General features: G+C 42.3%; 1 protein-coding gene across 2 annotated transcripts in view; it reads right to left on the bottom strand.

Moving 5' to 3' along the window:
- The window catches only part of cpne4a (copine IVa), a 105,458-nt gene extending 90,143 nt beyond the window's left edge, over positions 1–15,315 (bottom strand). Inside the window, exons 1-2 of one of the 2 annotated variants that reach the window (XM_055924842.1) lie at positions 15,059–15,315; positions 3,567–3,758 (exon numbers count right to left, since the gene is read on the bottom strand). In XM_055924842.1, coding sequence (XP_055780817.1) covers positions 3,567–3,737 — 171 coding nt within the window. In that variant the 5' untranslated portion in view covers positions 3,738–3,758; positions 15,059–15,315. The remainder of the gene's footprint in view (positions 1–3,566; positions 3,759–15,058) is intronic. The other variant, XM_055924841.1, reaches the window with a different exon arrangement.
- Positions 15,316–23,695: the final 8,380 nt, after the last annotated feature.

The following is a 23,695-nucleotide window of genomic DNA, read 5'->3' on the forward strand; positions in this document are numbered from 1 at the left end:
CGAACATGTCGCCCTTCGAGTGTGTACTGGGGTACCAGCCGGTCCTGGCTCCGTGGCATCAGAGCCAGACTGAAGCTCCTGCGGTGGAGGAGTGGGTACAGCGCTCTAGAGAGACCTGGCGAGCGGTCCAGGACTCTCTTAAGCAGGCCAGTGAACGGCAGAAGAGGAGCGCTGACCGCCACCGCAGTGAGGCCCCTGTGTTCGCACCAGGGGACAGGGTCTGGCTCTCGGCCCGAAACCTACCCCTCCGCCTGCCCTGCCGGAAGCTGGGGCCGCAGTGTGTGGGGCCATTTAAAGTCCTGAGGAGGATAAACGAGGTGTGTTATAGGTTACAACTTCCATCTTATTATCGTATTAACCCCTCGTTTCATGTGTCTCTCCTCAGGCCGGTGGTAGCTGGTCCTCTGCAGGAAGGTGAGGTGCCGGAGGTCCCTCCTCCCCCTCTTGACATCGAGGGGTCTGCTGGGTTGCTGGGATGCTGAGATGCTGGGTACCGGTGGGGGACATTTTGGATCCGTCCCTCTTGAGGGATTTTCACCGCCTCCATCCGGAGCGCCCTGCTCCTCGCCCTCCGGGTCGTCCTCGAGGCCGGAGTCGGCGCGCTGCGGGAGCCGCGCGTCGGGAGGGGGGTACTGTTACGAATCCCGCCGAGGATGGTGCCTCTTCCCGTTCGGGCGGCGCTCGGCGGTCGTCGTCTCCGGTCTACTAGCTGCCACCGATCCCCTTTTCTGTTTTCCTTTGAGTGTGTCTAATTTGTTTCACCTGTTGTGTGTTTAGGTTAGGGGTTATTTAAACCCAGTTTGCCCGCTGTCTTTTGTGCGGGCTTGTTTTTCTGTTACGTGTTGGTGGTGTTTCAGGAGTGGATTTATATGTACATTTTCTCTTGGACAATATTCTTTACATCGCCCTGTGTTTTGTGTGGCGTCGCCGTATATTATGTTATTTCTAGAAGGAAATAAACATCCACTTGTCAAGGATATTCCTGCACTCTGCACCTGACTCTTTTATTCCACCACTGGAATTGTTACAGTGAATACATATACATGCACCACTTTTCCGTTTAAATATATATATTTTTTTTTTAAACAAGTAATTTTTTTCATTTCACTTCACCAATTTGGACTATTTTGTTTTTGTCCATTACATGAAATAAAAATAAAAATCCATTTAAATTACAGGTTGTAATGCAACAAAATAGGAAAAATGCCAAGGGGGATGAATACTTTTTCAAGGCACTGTATTATCTCTAACCAGATATGAAGTCCACAGGAGAGCAGCACTAGTAAATATGTTGTTGAGTGACGCAACACACAGCAGGGTGCGTTGGAGCCGTCGTGGCACATCTGCAGTACAATGCTAATTTCTGTCTCCAGATGGACAACCGGTTAATAACAAATCAATGAAACAAATCAATGGCACAATTAAAACTGGAATAATTGGATTAAGGGACAAATAGAGAGATCAACCATCTGCTTTGTTGTCATGGTCACTTGGCAGGCAGAACAAGCTTCCCCCTAAAGTCAGGAAAGCGGAGTCCCTGCCCATCTTCAGAAAACGTCTGAAACCCTACCTCTTTGAAGAGTATCTTAAATAACTCTAACAGGGCACTTCTCTTTCCTAAAATACTTTGTTCAGAGAAAATGTACTTGACACGATTGCAATGTGTTGTTGTCTCACCTAGCTTGAGTCAATGAGTATCAAACTCTTTGTTATGGCAAGCCTAAATTATTTCAAGAGTAAGCATTTGCTTAACAAGTCACATAATAAGTTGCATGGACTCCACACATACAATTAGCTGTAAGGTCCCTCAGTCAAGCTATTAATTTCAAACACAGATTCAATCACAAAGACCAGAGAGGTCTTGCAATGCCTCGCAAAGAAGGGCAGCTATTGGTAGATGGGGGAAAAAGTCATAAAGCAGACACTGAATATCCCTTTATTAATTACACTTTTGATGGTGTATCAATACAACCAGTCATTACAAAGATACAGGCGTCCTTCCAAACTCAGTTGCCAGAGAGGAAGGAAACCACTCAGGGATTTCACCATGAGGACAATGGTGACTAAAAAACAGCTTCAGAGTTTAATGGCTGTGATGGGAGAAAACTGAGGATGGATCAACCACATTGTAGTTACTCCACAATACTAACCTAATTGTCGGGGAGGAGAGAAGGAAGCCTGTACAGAATAAAAATATTCCAAAACATGCATCCTGTTTGCAATAAGGCACTAAAGTAAAACTGCAAAAAATGTGGCAAAGAAATTAACTTTATGTCCTGAATACAAAGCATTAGGTTTGGGGCAAATCCAACACAACATATCACTGAATACCGCTCTTCATATTTTCAAGCATGGTGGTGGCTGCATCATGTTGTGGGTATGCTTGTCATCGGCAAGGACTAGGGAGTTTTTTAGGATAAAAAGAAACGGAATAGAGCTAAACACAGAACAAATCCTAGAGGAAAACCTGATTCACTCTGCTTTCCACCAGACACTGGGAGACAAATTCACCTTTCAGCAGGACAATAACCTAAAACACAAAGCCAAATATACACTGGAGTTGCGTACCAAGACAACATTGAATGTTCCTCTGTGGCCTAGGTCTGACTTAAATCAGCTTAAACATCTATGGCAAGACATGACAATGGCTGACTAGCCATGATCAACACCCAACTTGACAGAGCTTGAAGAATTTTTTAAAGAATAATGTGCAAATATTGTATAATCCCAGTGTGCAAAGGTGATTCCACTGTAGCTCTCAGGGGGGTGAAGACGTATTTACAGAGCGTTTTGTGTAGATCGTTGACAGAAAAGGACAATTAAATCCATGTTAATCTCACTTTGTAACACAACAAAATGTGGGAAAAGTCAAGAGGTCTGAATGCATTCTGAAGGCACTGTATCTGAAGATGAATGGACTAACTGTAAGTAGCTCTGGATAAGAGAGTCTGATGACTAAGATGTACAAATGTAACACGGATGTAATGTCCAATCATCAGTTTTGGAGTGTTGATTGGTACCTCATTTTGGTTTGGTAAACACATTGATTAAGACGTTTATGGGTTTCTTTTTCTTTACTCAGCAAATAGCTTTATTATGCAAATTAATTTCCTGCGAATTAATATCTCTTTTGACAGAATTCTCTTACTTATTTGGAGAAGCGTTCAGAAATTCATATACATTTACTAGGCAAACTTCATAGCTGGTAATACTGTATATTCCACATCCTTGAGGTGAACCAAATCAACATGTAAAAATACATAAAGGATAGTAAGAGAAGGAAATCTCTCAGTCCGTTAGCAAGCCAATGTCTTTGATTCCACATATCTTCAGCTCTTCAGAAAGTCCATGTAGTGATCTGTAATCACCTTCTGAGATCTATCTCACCAAGGAAAGCCCTGAGGGGATTTAGGATTCAACAGAACCATCTATAGGACATATCCTCCAATTGATCCTTAAATATTACACCACTGTTAACATTGAAGATGGTTCTTATATTGCAAATTATAATAAGACTGGCACTGCAATGTTAGTTACTTGTCAGAACAGAGTGAGAGGCCACTTACCTCCAGCCACTGTCCGTGGGACTGCATTTTGATGAGGACGCAGGGGTCTGGCTTGGACAGGGCGTCCCGGTCTGAGATGCCCTTGCAGGTCACCCGCAGCTCCACTTTGGCCAGGCACGGGCTGTTAAACAGACCAAGGGTGTTGGCCGCAGACTCATAGATGTTGCTCATGGTGTGTGTGTGGCGAGTCTTCTGCGAGGGAGACAAACACACATGTCACAGTGATTACTGCACACGCAGGCGCGCACGCATGCGCACACACACTTCCTCTACTTTATTCACAAATACACACAAACATCCCCAAACACTGTACATTCAGGAAACTTGATAATCACGAGGGCTCTTTGTTCCTTTAGAAGCCACTCCGCCCCCACAGCTGTCAAACTGCTACTAATTATCCCATGCTGATTTGATGAGCACACCAGACAGGATATGATAGCATTTTCCTGTCCAGCAATCACCTAATTAATCTCAACCCTCCAATTAGACCGTCAAGGTAAATGAGATCCGTGAGATGTGAAGTGATGATTCCAATCAAGCTCTTGCTGCTAGTGATGCTCTGATCCACCTCTACGCAGATGACACCATTCTGTATACTTCTGGCCCTTCTTTGGACACTGTGTTAACTAACCTCCAGACGAGCTTCAATGCCATACAACTCTCCTTCCATGGCCTCCAACTGCTCTTAAATGCAAGTAAAACTAAATGCATGCTCTTCAACAGATCACCGCCCGCACCTGCCCGCACGTCCAGCATCACTACTCTGGACTTAGAATATGTCGACAACTACAAATACATAGGTGTCTGGTTAGATTGTAAACTCTCCTTCCAGAGTCACATTAAGCATCTCCAATCCAAAATTAAATCTAGAATCGGCGTCCTATTTCGCAACAAAGCATCCTTCACTCATACTGCCAAACATACCCTTGTAAAACTGACCACCCTACCGATCCTCGACTTCGGCGATGTCACTTACAAAATAGCCTCTAACAGTCTACTCAGCAAATTGGATGCAGTATATCACAGTGCCATCCGTTTTGTCACCAAAGCCCCTTACACCACCCACCACTACGACCTGTATGCTCTCGTTGGCTGGTCCTCGCTTCATATTCGTTGCCAAACCCACTGGCTCCAGGTCATCTATAAGTCTTTGCTAGGTAAAGCCCCACCTTATCTCAGCTCACTGGTCACCATAGCAGCACCCACCCGTAGCACACGCTCCAGCAGTTATATTTCACTGGTCACCCCCAAAGCCAATTCCTCCTTTAGCCGTCTTTCCAGTTCTCTGCTGCCAATGACTGGAAAGAATTGCAAAAATCACTGAAGCTGGAGACTCATATCTCCCTCTCTAATTTTAAGCACCAGCTGTCAGAGCAGTTCACAGATCACTGCACCTATACATAGTCCATCTGTAAATAGCCCATCCAACTACCACATCCCCATACTGTTATTTTTTTTTTGCTCCTTTGCACCCCAGTATCTCTATTTGGACATTCATCTTCTGCACATCTATCACTCCAGTGTTTAATTGCTAAATTGTAAGTATTTTACCACTATGGCCTATTTATTGCCTTACCTCCCTTATCTTACCTCATTTGCACACACTGTATATATTTACTTTTCTATTGTGTTATTGACTGTATGTTTGTTTATTCCATGCTTAACTCTGTGTTGTTGTATGTGTCGCACTGCTTTGCTTTATCTTGGCCAGGTCGCAGTTGTAAATGAGAACATGTTCTCAACTGACCTATCTGGTTAAATAAAGGTGAAAATCAAAAATAAATCAAAAATAAAAATGGACTAATACCAGATCTCATGCTCGTGCAGTGATAGGCTATCTCTTATATCCCTTTGAGAGCGTGGGACTAGGTTCTATCTGCAAAAAGATGATTCTGAGATAATTGGCATTGAAGTTCCAAACCCTCATTGGTTTGAATGGTGTCAGCTATTTTTTATCTTCTATTCTTTTGAACGTAACAACATGAATTGGGGTCATTTAGAGTACTGTATAGGTAGACAACATAGAACAGAACAAGACTATGTCAATAACATAAATCTGACAAATATGCAGATAGAACCTTATAGTCCCAAGCTCTTGGCTTGAAAATAACTAATCGAAAGAAAGTGATACTATGGATCAGAAGACAACAGCAGCTTGTTAATTCAGACAAGGTTACCACCACGGTAGCACTGGGGAAACAGACAGGGTTACCACCACTGTAGCCCTGGGGAAGCAAACAAGGTTACCACCACTGTAGCCCTGGGGAAACAGACAGGGTTACCACCACTGTAGCCCTGGGGAAACAGACAGGTTTACCAACGCTGTAGCCCTGGGGAAGCAGACAGGGTTACCACCACTGTAGCCCTGGGGAAGCAGACAGGGTTACCACCACTGTAGCCCTGGGGAAACAGACAAGGTTACCACCACTGTAGCCCTGGGGAAACAGACAGGGTTACCACCACTGTAGCCCTGGGGAAACAGACAGGTTTACCAACGCTGTAGCCCTGGGGAAGCAGACAGGGTTACCACCACTGTAGCCCTGGGGAAACAGACAGGGTTACCACCACTGTAGCCCTGGGGAAGCAGACAGGGTTACCACCACTGTAGCCCTGGGGAAACAGACAGGGTTACCACCACTGTAGCCCTGGGGAAACAGACAAGGTTACCACCACTGTAGCCCTGGGGAAGCAAACAAGGTTACCACCACTGTAGCCCTGGGGAAACAGACAAGGTTACCACCACTGTAGCCCTGGGGAAACAGACAGGGTTACCACCACTGTAGCCCTGGGGAAGCAGACAGGGTTACCACCACTGTAGCCCTGGGGAAGCAGACAGGGTTACCACCACTGTAGCCCTGGGGAAGCAGACAGGGTTACCACCACTGTAGCCCTGGGGAAGCAGACAGGGTTACCACCACTGTAGCCCTGGGGAAGCAGACAGGGTTACCACCACTGTAGCCCTGGGGAAACAGACAGGGTTACCACCACTGTAGCCCTGGGGAAGCAGACAGGGTTACCACCACTGTAGCCCTGGGGACACAGACAGGGTTACCACCACTGTAGCCCTGGGGAAACAGACAGGGTTACCACCACTGTAGCCCTGGGGAAGCAGACGAGGACAGAAGATTCCACTTCCCTTTTCATTGAAACTGATAGAGAATGTGGTGTTCTAATCAAAGTGTCCTTCTCTGAGTAATTGGATTTAGTCTGACAGGCTAATAGCTAGCGACATCGCAGAATAACAGTCCCACCGACCGATCCCTGAGCAATTAAACGCTCCGTGGAGAGAGGGAGAGAGAGAGAGAGAGAGAGAGAGAGAGAGAGAGAGAGAGAGAGAGAGAGAGAGAGAGAGAGAGAGAGAGAGAGAGAGAGAGAGAGAGAGAGAGAGAGAGAGAGAGAGAGAGAGAGAGAGAGAGAGAGAGAGAGAGAGAGAGAGAGAGAGAGAGAGAGAGAGAGAGAGAGAGAGAGAGAGAGAGAGAGAGAGAGAGAGAGAGAGAGAGAGAGAGAGAGAGAGAGAGAGAGAGAGAGAGAGAGAGAGAGAGAGAGAGAGAGAGAGAGAGAGAGAGAGAGAGAGAGTGAGACACCACAGCCTCTAGTCAATCTGCTCTTCTTGTCTGTTAGTGGGCATCAGAATATCTGAAAACTGATTATCTAGTCATCAGCTACAGTCCCTCAATTATCCAATAGAAACTCTCGTTTGCAACTGTTGGACCACTGAATACACCTAGATGCAGGCAAGAGTGTGCAAGGTGGTATTGAATGTGTCATTGTCGGACACCTTGATTACTCCAATTGTTATTTTGACCTGTGCACCTATGTTGTAAACGTTCATTCATATTCTAGGTTGTAGCAACCTCATGATGGGTATAGGGCAAATTAGAGTATCATGTAGTAGCCTAAACCTATTGATGTTACATTGAGCTGAGTGAATGGAATTGATTGACAGTCATCCAATATGCTGTAATAGAAATGCCATGCTCGTAAAAAAAAGAATTGTCCTCCCTCATCTTAAACGTCACTGACCACCACTGAAGCTCATCCATCAAAACCTCCATCCTCCATCATCGATCATCCAGCCACCAGAAGCTCCATAACCAGCTGACAGGGTCGTACATTACCACTAAATGAACAGCCATGTTTACATAGTGTAAATCCATGAAAAACTCTTTCCCAGGCATACACACTGCCAGCATATCAATATTAACCATCCTTCACACACATACACAGGACAAGTGCACAGCTAGTGAACGACAGTGAGTAAATAAACAACAACAAATATTTTCCCAGTGGCACTGACTTTGCTGATAAATACTTTGTTGAGAGAAAATGTACTTGATACGATTGTGATGTGTTGTTGTCTCACCTAGCTATGTTAAAATGAATGCACTCGCTCTGGATAAGAGTGTCTGCTAAATGACCCCAAAATAAATAATGAACAGACAGGCACCGACGCCCTGACTCCCCTGCACTTCTGGTCGATTTTTCAAGAACTGTCGTTGTTTTCTGGCTGAGGCCCATGCTATTTCTGTTCTGCTCAAGTAGGCTACTTGCAGGAGCCAACTCTATTCTAGTACACGCCTGTAGCAATGTGCTTCTATGTTTGTAAACGCAGGTGTGTGTATTTGTCTATACAGTATGTGGGATTATGGATGTATATGTGTGCATACTGTTAAAGTGTGTGTGTGTGCGTGAATGCGTGCGTGCGTGCGTGCGTGCGTGCGTGCGTGTGTGTGGTGTGTGTTAACGTATATGTGTCTGTGCAGTAGACCCCTGACCTCAGACAGTGGCAACCTGTAAAGGCTTTGTTAACAGCTGTGACTGGATGTGCTGCTGCTCTCTGTCACAGCAGGCCTCATAAAAGTGCTGAAGCAGGCACCATGGCAACGTATTACAGACAGAACACTGGCTGTTGCCGGCACCCTGGTGTTCAATAGCAGAAGATCAAGAACAAAGAGGGACAACTCAATTGAACACATTGACCTTCATCGAGGGAAGATAATCTACTCTGGAAGTCCAGCGGACATAATGCATTAGCCATTCTGGATATGAATGTCTGCTAAATGAATGTCATGTCTAATGTTTCATTTCCAGAGCCGTATTGTGTAAATCCCATTCTGCCTGTCTCCTGCCATCGCACTCTCGGCCTGGTGATGAGCAGCACTCCCCCTGGTCAGGTCTCACAGAGGCTTTAGGTTCATCTCCACAACATGAGCTGGAAATTCCAGTGGCTTGGAGAGGTTTTGCTGGAATCCAGCAGGATATCCTTCCATTGCCTGCTTGACCCCCAGCAGCTCAGTGTGATCTGAGCATGAGGAAGGACTTTATCTGCTCCATGTTCCTTCTTTCAGACGTCAGAATATCACCTGAGCTATAGGCTACCCACGCTAAGTCAGGTACAGATGTAGATCTTCATTTGAGGCAGTTATGTACAGCAGGAAAATAATCCTGCAGCAACAGGAAATGTGGATAACTATGTGGATTATAGTTAATGGAAATGTTTTTGTGTTTTTCATTTGGGCAAATCAAATCTGACATTTTAAACCTTGAATAAACTACAAGTTTTACATTTCCTGGAAAGTTCTCCTACAACAGAGGGATCCAATTAAGATCCTACACCTGTATCACTCCCCCTGGCACTGGATAATGCATTATCATTGTCACATTATTGCCAGTCAGTTACAGTATCATTTCCCTCCTGTTCAGCTCCACTTCCTGAGCCAGGAGGCCAGTAATCCTAGAGGATACCAGATGTTATTCACAGCAAACCCAACATAATCTGATGACAGTATATCATTTCAAAACACGGTTGAAATACAAACGTCTATCATCTGAATGTTACGCATTCTCCTTCCTCTCTCCTTACCCATGATGCATGAGGCTCAGGGCTGGGGATGACATCATTTATTCTCATGGTTGATGAGATGGACTGATGGTGTGAGAATGTTATGGGGGAGTATGAGCTGCCACTCACACTAACCTCCATGCTCCATTGGAATAGACACTAAATGGGTCTGCTTATTGCCTGTGTCAACACCATGGAGGGTAGAGGCATCGCCTGACTGAAGTTAGGGTTAAGGATTGGGCAATATTGCTACCGTAAGAAATGTACCCGTTTCTTATAATTAGCATATTCTTTGCAGATAATCAGGACGCTACTATGAACTTGAACTATTCATTGCATAATGAGCTCTGACTCGAATATGGTCTGTATATTTCACAGTTGCCATGGAAGCACGGGGAAGGGATCCCCTTTTTTTCCAACCTTCATTCTAAAACTCTCACAGCGTCAGACACACCTTGCTACCAAACCCTCTGCTGTTGTACTGTACTTTCGAAGTTGAGTTCCATTTCCACCCCTGACCACCACTTCTACGTGTCATGCCAGGAGAACAGACAAATATACAACTGCATCCTGAGTTCCTTGGAAATCCCTGCAGCTCACTGCATATTTCTGAACCCAGTTAAGCAAAATTCCGACGCTAGTAATTACCCTTTCACTGAATGAGTGATGAATGAACCCGTCCATGTGATTCAAACCTGGTTCCACTAACAAAGGCCTGGCTCTTACGCTGTGTATTTAATCATTGGGGAGGGTAATGGGTTCAGAAGCAACTTTAGAAGTAAAGCTTGGATCAGTTTCAGCTGAAAGGAGAGAGGAATATCCCTGCCTGGTGTTGGTGTGTTGTGTGTTGTCATTCAACGAGGTGTCAGAATGAGGTGAGTACCAACGGAGGCTGCCAAGGGGAGGACGGCTCATAAAAATGGCTGGAATGTCGTGTATTTATTTATTTATTTATTTTACCGTTATTTTACCAGGTAAGTTGACTGAGAACACGTTCTCATTTGCAGCAACGACCTGGGGAATAGTTACAGGGGAGAGGAGGGGGATGAATGAGCCAATTGTAAGCTGGGGATAATGTAATGGCTGGAAGGCTGGAATGGAGTGAATGGAATGGTATCAAACACATGAAAACCATCCTCCCCTCAGCAGCTTCCACTGGTGGGTAGATACTACATTCAACATGTCACTCCCACTGGTGGGTAGACACTACGTTCAACATGTCACTCCCACTGGTGGGTAGATACTACATTCAACATGTCACTCCCACTGGTGGGTAGACACTACGTTCAACATGTCACTCCCACTGGTGGGTAGATACTACGTTCAACATGTCACTCCCACTGGTGGGTAGATACTACGTTCAACATGTCACTCCCACTGGTGGGTATATACTACGTTCAACATGTCACTCCCACTGGTGGGTATATACTACGTTCAACATGTCACTCCCACTGGTGGGTAGATACTACGTTCAACATGTCACTCCCACTGGTGGGTATATACTACGTTCAACATGTCACTCCCACTGGTGGGTAGATACTACGTTCAACATGTCACTCCCACTGGTGGGTAGATACTACGTTCAACATGTCACTCCCACTGGTGGGTAGATACTACGTTCAACATGTCACTCCCACTGGTGGGTAGATACTACATTCAACATGTCACTCCCACTGGTGGGTAGATACTACGTCCAACATGTCACTCCCACTGGTAGAATGTTACAGCTACACTACAACACCTGCTCACTCTGACAGTGTCAAACTATAGGAATGCTTTTGCTTCAGCCCAGCACTAACACACCGTATTCAACTACTTATGATAAAAACCTTTGAATCAGTTGTGTCGGTGCTGGACTGAAACCAAAGCTTGCACAATCCGCAGTGCTCCAGGGCTATAGGGTTTGAAAAAGCATAAGTCGCTCAGCTCAATTACAGGTGAAAGGGTACTTTCTGAATTTCACCCTAGCCACTGAAAACCAGATGCAGGGACATGAGGGGGGATCATCTCGGACTCTCTGTCTGTAGTGATGGAATTCTCAGCAAGGCGAAGGACACATTTGTGGGGGGATGAACTTTTTGGCACGTTTATTTTAAGTCTACATGTCACAGTCAGTCTGAAGTGATGCCTCAAGACGTCCTGGTTTCAGTAAGCTGATTTCTCTCAATGATAAAAATGCTTCTTTGTTACTCATGGAAACAGAAGGCAGTGAGAGAACACCTCTTACACTAAACCTGAAAACAATGAATCATACAGCAGTCAGTGTGCATGGACTACTCATTACTCATATGTGCTATCAGAGGCAGACCAGAAACTGACAATGGATTTCAATAGCAAAAGGGAAGCGTGTGCTATTAGTTGGATATCCATTCATTTACCTTTCCAATGAATGTCATTATTTATTTAACAGTGGTCAGCTCATCAGGTTTACCAACACATGTCAGTGCTAACAAGGTAAACCCCAGCTCTTCATTATTTTTAAAATGGCAGAGAATTAATGAGTTGCCTTAATTCATTTACACACACACAGAAGCCAGGGTAGGACGGAATGGAAAGGCATCACAAGAGGCTGCTGAGGGGAGGACGGCTCATAATAATGGTCAGAACGGAGCAAATGGAATGGCATCAAACACCTGGAAACCATGGAAACCATGTGTTTGATATATTTGATACCATTCCACTCGTTACGCTCCAGCCATTACCACAAGCCCGTCCTCCCCAATTAAGGTGCCGTCAACCTCCTGTGAATGCTATCAATAGGAGCAGTATGAGTTAGACTCAGCTGTCAATAACACAGCTATGTTTTTCAGCCACTCACAGGAGAGAGATTCAGGTGTATTTGCATATTCATAGAAACATCCCTTTCAGTTCCTTGCTGGCTTCTTTTAGGGGGAACTCCCTGTAACTGCTCTCTCTCTGAGCAACTGTTTGTGTGTAGGCATGCAGCTGCACTTGATCAGCCAAGATCATTTGGTTAGGTATAATTCTCTTGATCAATTTACTATATTTTTTGCTAATGCCCACATGTGTGTCAGCTACATGTCTTTATTTAAAAAGTATTATTATTGTTATTATTTTACATGCCTTCAGAAGCAAGCAATTTTTGTGTCAATCTCGATTATTGGTCAGTGCTTGAATTGGACTGAAATAGGTGCCGGTACTCATGTTTATATTTAGGAGCAGGAGACCTAAAATACTTTTGAGCTAGAATTCTATAAGAGGAACAGGAGATCAAGCAGTAGAAATGTTGAGGTGCCAGTACTCAGCTTCGGTGAGCTCCTGCCCAAGTCAAGCACTGTTCTTGGTTCAAGTTCAGGGTGTTGATCAGGAAAAATTGTTCTATTGAAAGCCTGGGAGAGATGTTAGTCTAAAGTAGGGCAGTGCAACAGGGTGGCAGGTAGGCTAGTGGTTAAAAGTGTTGGGCCAGTAACTGAAAGGTTGGTAGTTTAAATCACAAAGCTAGCATCTGCTAGATAACTAACATGTAATAGCATACACAGCTAGCATCTGCTAGATAACTAACATGTAATAGCATACACAGCTAGCATCTGCTAGATGACTAACATGTAATAGTATACACAGCTAGCATCTGCTAGATGACTAACATGTAATAGCATACACAGCTAGCATCTGCTAGATGACTAACATGTAATAGCATACACAGCTAGCATCTGCTAGATGACTAACATGTAATAGCATACACAGCTAGCATCTGCTAGATGACTAACATGTAATAGCATACACAGCTAGCATCTGCTAGATGACTAACATGTAATATCATACACAGCTAGCATCTGCTAGATGACTAACATGTAATAGCATACACAGCTAGCATCTGCTAGATGACTAACATGTAATAGCATACACAGCTAGCATCTGCTAGATGACTAACATGTAATAGCATACACAGCTAGCAAATGTAGTTCCTTGGAAGTTGTGGGAATGTACATGATTGATTCTGGGAACGAAGCCATAAGTTTCCTGACCGTTAAAACTGAAAGTTATTTAAACACTCTGAGAACGGAAGTGAACATTTCTCCTGTTCTAGGAATGTACGTTTTTAGGTTGTAGGGAGGTTCTGAGAACGTTTTTCTATGGTTCCCTGAAAGTTTTCCTGGGAGGTTTTATTAACGTTCTGAGAACGGAAATTATAGATTATTTGAAGGTAACTAAATAGCGTTCTAAGAACATGTTTCAATAAGACTGCTAGCTTAGTTTAACTGTTTTAAAAGTCCAAGCACAGATAAGACACATGGAAATGTATTTGCTTAGGCATTTAAAAAAAAAAAAAAGTATTTTTAATTTGGTATGGCATGGCATTGAGCTCCCGAGTGGTACAGCGGTCTAAGGCACTGCATCTCAGTGCTAGAGGTGTCACTGCAGACACCCTGGTTCGAATCCAGGCTGTATCACAACCGGCCATGATTGGGAGTCCCATACGGTGGTGCACAAGTTGCCCGGGTTTGACAGGTGTAGGTTGTCATTGTAAATAAGACTTTGTTCTTAACTGACTTGCCTAGTTAAATAAAGGTCACTTTTTTGTATTATTGGGAGATTCAAACCTATGATCTCCTGCTCCCGATCCATGAAATGAGTCGACTGTGCCATCAGGATGGAGCTAGCATGACATGTTTTTTTACTCATACAAAGCTGTTCATTTTAGTCAATTCAAACAGACCCTATGTCAAAGGAAACAAGCACTCATTAACATCAGATGTGGCCAATTAGTGGGTGAGGCCAACACACCTGAACACACTTAACCAGATAGAGGATAGAGAGAGTTTTGTTGATGCTGAGAACAGAACGTATATGTTTTAAAATAATATTCTTAGAATGTTCTTTGAACTATACTCATGTTTTCTTGTGTTTTTTATGGAAAGTTTTCTTAATTCTCTGAGAACATCACTTTAAATAGAACCAAGAGGAAACCTGTAGGAAACGTTATGCTGAAGTACTGAAATTCCCACAGAAGGACGTTGTTTCTTAACGTTCTCTGAACATTCTGAGAACATGACTTTGAATAGAGGAAACCTGTAGGAAACGTTATGGGAAGGTTGTATGCAAAATAACCCTAGGACAACCCCACTCTCGCCAAGCACTAAGAAACATATGGTTCTTAGAAGATGATGTGCTAGCTGGGTACTCTAGTGTTGATATTATCCCTGTTGATATTAGGTGACTGGAAACCGTAACGACCCTGCCCTGTTAATCCATCCAGGGTGAATGAAGGATGCTCAGAACTTCATACAGATGAAATAAAACACCACCAGGTTCCACAGCCCAACTCAGTTGCATAATAACGCAGATTGGCAAGAACAGGTACGGTGACAGGTAGATATGACCTTATTGTTGCTGGACATATTTGAAGTACTGTTACCAACATATTTTCCTGCAACACTGGCAAAAGATATGATCGATGTAGCCTTTCCTACAACCAGTCAATTATTCAACCTTGAAAAAAAAGCCTTGAGAATCTACAGGCAGGTGTCACACATAATAAACTAGACCTTTGTAAAACTGGGGGAATTCCATCATCAGAAACATTTTGATCAACAAAGTGAATTATAACAGATAATATTAAAAAATCTTCAATATCAACAATTTTCAATGCATGTTTATGCAAATACGTTGTCATTGATTCTAAACTCACCTTATAAAAACATGAACAAAAATAATCCCAAACCAGTGATGCTGACAAAAAAAACTTTTCAAATTCAAAAGCTCCGATTTGAGTAAACTCGGCTAAGAAAGATGACTTCACCACACAGAGAACCAAACCCCATTCTCAATCCATTGTTTATATCAGCAGCGATAGAGGAACCTGCCCTCTTGACGTCCAATGTAGTTGTGTCTCCCCCTTTCCTCTTTATGAAAGACGGTTGGAGAACAGTCCCACAGATTATTTCACTGGCTCCCGCATCACTTCAGATGCCCCCTCTTCTTCAATGAGGTGTTGCTGCGCACCGTGCTATCACTAACTTGACAATATTGCCCTCTGGTGGCTGTCGTTTTAAATTAGTTTACACCTCCTGCCACACTTGAAATATCTTGTTCTTCAGTACCCACCACATAGTCTCAAAATGATAAATAGATGCATTCACGTTAGTTCACCACTCTGTATTGATCTGTCAGAAAGCCATTCGTCAGATCTTGTTCACTCTATGGTAATCGGCCTCTCACACATAGCCCTAGGTTTAGTGACTAATTATGTTATTAATTGCTCTTGAGGACAAGACAGAGGATATGAGGGGTGTAAGTATTGATAGGCTTACGAAACACGTTTTTACTATACTGAACAACATTATAAACAAAACATGCAACAATTTCAGAGGTTTTACTGAGGTACAGTTCATATCAGGAAATCAGTCAATTGAAATACATTCATTAGGCCCTGATCTATGGATTTCACATGACAGGGAATAGAGACATGCTTCTGTTGGTCACAGATACCTTAAAATAAAGGTAGAGGTGTGGATCAGAAAACCAGTCAGTATCTGGTGTGACCGCCATTTGCCTCATGCATGGACACATCTCATTGGCATAGAGTTGATCAGGCTTTTGATTGTGGCCTGCGGAATGTTGTCCCACTCCTCTTCAATGGCTGTGCAAAGTTGCTGGATATTGGCGGGAACTGGAACACACTGTCGTACACGTCAATCTAGAGCATCCCAAATATGCTCAATGGGTGGCATGTCTGGTGAGTATGCAGGCCATGGAAGAACTGGGACATTTTCAGCTTCCAGGAATTGTGTAAAGATCCTTGCAACATAGGGCTGTGCATTATCATGCTGAAACATGAGTTGATGGTGGAGGATGAATGGTACGACAATGGGCCTCAGGATCTCGTCACGGTATTAAATTGCCATCGATAAAATGCAATTGTGCTCGTTGTCTGTAGCTTAAGCCTGCCCATACCATAACCACATCGCCACCATGGGGCACTCTGTTCACAATGTTGACATCAGCAAACTGCCCGCCCAAACAACGCCATACACTTGGTCTGCGGTTGTGAGGCAGGTTGGACTACTGACAAATTCTCTTAAACTACTGACAAATTATATAAAATGATGTTGGAGGTGGCTTATAATAGAGAAATTAACATTAAATTCTATGGCAACAGCTCTGGTGGGCATTCCTGGAGTCAGAAGGCCAATTGCACGCTCCCTAAAAACATGGCATTGTGTTGTTTGACAAAACTGCACATTTTAGAGTGGCCTTTTATTGTCCCCAGCACAAGGTGATCATGCTGTTTAATCTGCTTCTTGATATGCCACAACTGTCAGGTGGATGGATTATCTTGGCAAAGGAGAAATGCACACTAACAGGGATGTAAAGATATTTGTGCACAAAATTAGAGAAATATGCTTTTTGTGCGTATGGACAATTTCTGGGATGTTTTATTTCAACTCATGAAACATGGGACCAACACTTTACATGTTGCGTTTATACACTGCTCAAAAAAATAAAGGGAACACTTAAACAACACAATGTAACTCCAAGTCAATCACACTTCTGTGAAATCAAACTGTCCACTTAGGAAGCAACACTGATTGACAATAAATCTCACATGCTGTTGTGCAAATGGAATAGACAAAAGGTGGAAATTATAGGCAATTAGCAAGACACCCCCAAAAAAGGAGTGATTCTGCAGGTGGTGACCAAAGACCACTTCTCAGTTCCTATGCTTCCTGGCTGTGGTTTTTGTGGTTTGCTAGAGCAATTTCCTCGGGTTATCTATATTGCAGCAGGTTTCGTTAGCAAATGATAAGGGACACTTGCCAAAGATGCCATAAGTGATCACGTGTGCCAGACACACCGTTTGTGTTTCTCAGCTAGAGCGTCATTAGGCTACGCCACATTGGTAGGTTTCGTTTTCGAATGTAGGTTACCAAATAGGGATTTTGTGTTGCAGATATGTGGTAGTGGAGTAGGGGCACCAGGGAACACACTTAATGTGTTGTGAAATCTTTTGTGAATGTATTGTAATGTTTTTAAAATTGTATAACTGCCTCAATTTTATTGGACCCCAGGAAGACGGGGCTGTAGTGGAGCAGGTTGAGAACTTCAAGTTCCTTGGCGTCCACATCCCCAACAAACTAACATGGTCCAAGCACACTAAGACAGTCGTGAAGAGGGCACGACAAAACCTATTCCCCCTCAGGAGACTGAAAAGATTTGGCATAGGTCCTCAGATCCTCAAAAGGTACAGCTGCACCATCGAGAGCATCCTGACTGGTTGCATCACTGCCTGGTTGCATCACTGCCTGGTACGGCAACTGCTCGGCCTCCGACCGCAAGGCACTACAGAGGGTAGTGCGTAAGGCCCAGTACATCACCGGGGCTAAGCTTCCTGCCATCCAGGACCTCTATACCAGGCGGTGTCAGAGGAAGGCCCTAAAAATTGTCAAAGACTCCAGCCACCCTAGTCATAGACTGTTCTCTCTGCTATCGCACGGCAAGTAGTACTGGAGCGCCAAGTCTAGGTCTAAGAGGCTTCTAAACAGCTTCTTCCCCCAAGCCATAAGACTCCTGAACATCTAATCAAATGGCTACCCTAGTCTATTTGCATTGCCCCCTCCCCGTCTTTCACGCTGCTGCTGTAACAGTATAGCTTTCCGTACCTTGCCTCGAACCAGGGACCCTCTGCACACATCGACAACTGACACCCACGAAGCATCGTTACCCATCGCTCCACAAAAGCCGCGGCCCTTGCAGAGCAAGGGGAACAACTACTTCAAGGTCTCAGAGCGAGTGACGTCACCAATTGAAACGCTATTAGCGCGCACCCCGCTAATTAGCTAACCATTTCACACCGGTTACACTGCTACTCTGTTATTATCTATGCATAGTCACTTCAATAACTCTACCTACATGTACATATTACCTGAATTACCTTGACTAACCGGTGCCCCCGCACATTGACTCTGTACTGTACACATTGACTCGCTATTGTTATTTTACTGCTGCTCTTTAATTATTTGTAACTTTTATTTCTTAATTTTTTTGGTATTTTTCTTAACTGCATTGTTGGTTAAGGACTTGTAAGTAAGCATTTCACTGTACACCTGTTGTATTCGGTACATGTGACAAATACAATTTGATTTGATTTGAAGAGTAGCTGCTGCCAAATTAGGGGTCTTTTACCAAATAGGGATATCTTCTGTATATCACCCCTACCTTGTCACAACACAACTGATTGGCTCAAACACATTAAAAAGGAAAGAAATTCAACAAATTAACTTTTAAGAAGGCACACCTGTTAATTGAAATGCATTCCAGGTGACTACCTCATGAAGCTGGTTGAGAGAATGCCAAGAGTGTGCAAAGCTGTCTTCAAGGCAAAGGGTGGCTACTTTGAAGAATCTAAAATATATTTTGATATGTTTAACACTTTTTGGTTAATACATGATTCCATATGTGTTAGTTCATAGTTTTGATGTCTTTATTTTAATTATACAATGTAGAAAATAGTAAAAATAAAGAAAAACCCTTGAATGAGTAGGTGTTCTTAAAGTTTTGACCAGTAGTGTTCTCACATTTATATTCTTATAGAAATTCTGTATGAATGTAATACAAATAAATTGGTAATCTGAGCCTGTGTAGGGACCTGATTAGAATTCGTTTTTACAGAAAAGCAGGTTGTTTTTGTGCAGTATTTTTTGTTGTTGATAGTTTGTATGATATTTTATTTATTTTTACCCCCCAAAAAATATTTTTGGGGATCCTTATTATCCTCGCGCACAGTAGATGGCAGAATGCGCATCCTATTGTTGCGAACGCCATTATACCATAGATTAAAAATAAACTCGTCTGGCGCCGAACTGCGCATATGCAGGCACTCCTTCGATATATATATATTAACAACAAATCAATACAAAAAGTCGATGGGGAAGACAAGTACATATAAAGAATATACAAAGGACATTTGGGCTGGGGGCGGGGCTAGGGGCGGGGCTAGGGGCGGGGCTAGGGTGTACAATATCACATTACACAAGGACATACACACATTTATAATTTTAACAGCTTTTTTGTTGGCAGAGTATTTCATTGTCTTAAAATATAGTTCAATTTCTTTTTGCAAGGTAATAAAATGTGGTGTTTTGTTTTTTAAATTTACATTTCTGAATAGGAAATTTGGCCAAAAGAAAAATGAAATTAATTACATAAAATTATTTAAATTTATTTGTATCATAAGTAAATAATCCAAGCAGCACATCTCTCAATAATAGTGTAAAATCTTCATAAATGTGTTAAATGATTAATCTACTGATGTCTTGCCACAGATTCCTTACATGAATACAATGTAAAAAAAGATGCAACACTGTTTGTGGGTGGTCATTACAAAAGGTACAATTTTAATTTATGTTCTTTTTTAACTTCTTCATATAGTGGTTGGCAGGATAATAGTTATGAATAATTTTAAATTAAACTTTCATAATTTTGTTAATAAGTAGGTACGTGTGTGGTAACGTCCAAACTTTTTTCCAACAGACATTATCAATAAAAGCATTCCAATAAGGTAAAAGGTATAGATACAACATCCTGTTGAAACAAGGCTCTTATAGCTCTATTGTTGTTGAATGGACTAAAATAAAACTATTTCCTACTGATGAGTCAACAGGGTCAACGGAAGGTAGGTTCTGAAGGTCAGGTCTTGACACTTTCCTGAATAATAAAGCAACACCTGAGGGAATGGCATCTAAAACAATTGCAAAATCTTTAGGTGTTACAGGGATCTTGTAAAGTGATAAGAATTCCTTATAATTAAGTTTTTAAAAACTCTGCATTTACAAGTTGGCTCACAAATAGGATATTATTTCGGAAACCAATATTCTAAAAACAAAAAAGTATTTTTATACAATATGCCCCAATATAATATATGTGTGGAGAAAAATTATGCTTATAAATTAAGGACGTCGACAAGAAAACATGCCGATGAAAAGCAGAGAATTTCACTGGAACTTTGTCAATTTTATAATTGCAAACCAACATGAAGTTAAGGCCACCACAAGTACAGAAGACATTTTTTGTATTTAAAAAAAAAGTAACCTTTATTTAACTAGGCAAGTCAGTTGAGAACAAATTCTTATTTACAATGACACCCTACCATTAAACAGTGGGTTAACTGCCTCGTTCAGGGGCAGAACGATACGTTTTTACCTTGTCAGCTCGGGGATTCAATCCAGCAATCTTTCGGTAACTGGCCCAACACTCTAACCACTAGGCTACCTGCTGCCCCGTCAATGTCGACAGCTAATCTTACAGGGGTCTGACACATAACGAAAAATACATTACAGACAAAATACTTTACAGTTTACAAACATTTAAAAACATTAACAGTGTGTGTGTGCGCATTACACATGTCAGTACATACACACAACAAGTAGGTCACATGGGGAGAGGCGTTGTGCCATTAAGTGTTGCTGGTGGCATGTCTGGTGGGGTAAGTGTGTGTGTGTCAGTGCTGTGTGTAAGTTGATTATGCAAACAATTTGGAATTTCCAAAACATTAATGTTTCTTATAAAAACAAGAAGTGATGCAGTCAGTCTTTTCTCCAGAGTGTGCAGCTGTCTTCAAGGCAAATGGTGGCTACTTTGAAGAATCTAAAATATAAATTATATTTTGATTTGTTTAAAACTTTTTTTGGTTACTACATGATTCCATATGTGTTATTTTACAGTTTTGATGTCTTCACTATTCTACAATGTAGAAAATTTATAAACAAAATTTAAAAAAAACATTGTATGAGTAGGTTTGTCCAAACTTTTAAATGGTACTGTACATGTTTTATAATTATTTTAGGTGTCATACGTTTTCAGCGGCAATGAAGTAACGCATTTTTGCTCAGAGATGTAAAAATTACTATCTAAGATTTGTTCAGTTTAAGAATTTCATATAAAATATACTGCCAAAGCAGATAGACTTTAGTGTGTATACCCAATCTGTCACGCCCTGACCTTAGAGATCCTTATTATTCTCTATGTTTGGTTAGGTCAGGGTGTTACTCGGGTGGGAAAGTCTATGTTTTCTATTTCTTTGTTTTTGGCCGAGTGTGGATCCCAATCAGAGGCAGCTGTCTATCGTTGTCTCTGATTGGGGATCATATATAATTTGTCATTTTCCTTTTGGGTTTTGTGGGATCTTTTCTGTTTTCTGTTTAGTGTCTGTGCCTGACAGAACTGTTCGTGTTCCTTTTTTTGCCGTTATTTTATTTTGGTGTCATCAATAAAAATACGATGTACTCCTACCACGCTGCGCCTTAGTCCACTCTTCCTTCTACAAACGAGAGCCGTAATACAATCATTCTCAAGAACAGCTGGTTTAAATGTTATTTTTCATTTTGATGATCAAATATTTCCAGAGCAGCAGTAATGTAACAGTAACAATACATGGGATTTATAGAGCTATTTTCAAAGACCAAAATACTCTTTACAGCAGACAGCAAAGAAAAAAAACACAAATAAAACTAAGTCAAACTTATCATAACTTCTATTGTAGTTCATGCTAAAAACAATGTCAATTAAGTCATAATAGATACACATAAGAACAATAGAAAGATTAAAGAGTTGAGCAGAAAGTCTCTATAACTAAACAGTTATATAATGGTCCCTCTCTATTCCCAGCCGATCCGCCCCTGCTTCCGGGAGAATTCTGGATTCCTAGCTCGGTTGAATCTGTCCTTGCTCTTGTGCCGAGTCCGCACTGAGACTAAAGTCCAACCCAGATCGTCCTCTGGCTTGGCCTTGCTCCCACCTCCAGCACCATCCTCATCATCATCTTCTTCCAGAGCCAGAATGTGTAGATGGGCCGTCAGGTCGTCCAGTGGTTGTGTCAAGGATGGTGGTGTGGCCCTCTGCTGCCCAGACACCAAGACACCTCCATGCTCTGGACACTACGCTGACAGACACAGCAAACCTTTTTGCCACAGCTCGCATTGATGTGCCATCCTGGATGAACTGCACTACCTGAGCCACTTGTGTGGGTTGTAGACTCCGTCTCATGCTACCACTAGAGTGAGAGCACCGCCAGCATTCAAAAGTGACCAAAACATCAGCCAGGAAGCATAGGAACTGAGAAGTGGTCTTTGGTCACCACCTGCAGAATCACTCCTTTTTGGGGGGTGTCTTGCTAATTGCCTATAATTTCCACCTTTTGTCTATTCCATTTGCACAACACCATGTGAAATTTATTGTCAATCAGTGTTGCTTCCTAAGTGGACAGTTTGATTTCACAGAAGTGTGATTGACTTGGAGTTACATTGTGTTGTTTAAGTGTTCCCTTTATTTTTTTGAGCAGTGTATTTTTGTTTAGTGTACATTGCTATGACATCATTGGTAGGCTATTTCCATGACATTATTGAATGATCAATAACAATGAAAGGGTAAATGTGAGTATTTATTGATATTATATCAACATTATTGGGGGGAGGGGGGTAGAAATGTGTCATAGCAGATGGACTGCTTTCTGATCAGTTACAGTTATAAAAGCTCATTAAACTTCAAATAATCAGGAGTTATAGGAGGACGTCTCATTGTAATGGCTGGAAAGAAATGAATGGAACGGTGTCAAACATGTGGTTTCCATATGTTTGATCTGTTTGATACCGTTCCATGAACTCCATTCCAGCCGTTACAATGAGCCGTCCTCCTATGGCTCCAGAGCGACTACAGTTAATTGATTCATTTTAAGATAGCTAGGTGAGAGAGCCACATACAGTATCACAGTCATAGAAAGTAAAACTTTTCCTCAATACAGCAGCTATCAGCAAAGTCACCTGCTGCAACCCCTAGTGGGTTGGGACACTGTCCGAGGTCACCTAGATAAGATTACTATCATGTACAATGACATTTTAGTAGATTGATTTTAGTAAAGTTAATATTTACACGCCATTTTCAGGGTCATGTTTTATTGTTTTATTGATACGGTGGATTGCCTTGGACAGAAGCTGTTATGTGGAGTATTTTGGACAGCAAAGGTTAAATAAAAAATAAGATCTGTCTACTCAGGTACAAGGCATAGAAGTAGAGGCTGTCAAATACCTTGTTTAACCTCAGGGCTCTGGCATGCTGTTTAGAGCATCATTACAGGGTCCTACCTGACCCATTACTTCACCCACAACTAAAGAGAACTCTACCTATATGCTGAGTAGCTGAGTAGACAGATCTTAGTCTTGGGTTAACGACACTCTTGGGTCCATAGACTCATTTCTAGGCATCTTAGGTGAAATCTATCTTCAGATAACAATTGATAACACCCCTCCTGTCTATTAAAGCAAGGCACATTCAA

This window comes from Salvelinus fontinalis, chromosome 6 (genome assembly GCF_029448725.1).
Source record: "Salvelinus fontinalis isolate EN_2023a chromosome 6, ASM2944872v1, whole genome shotgun sequence".
NCBI lineage: Eukaryota > Metazoa > Chordata > Actinopteri > Salmoniformes > Salmonidae > Salvelinus > Salvelinus fontinalis.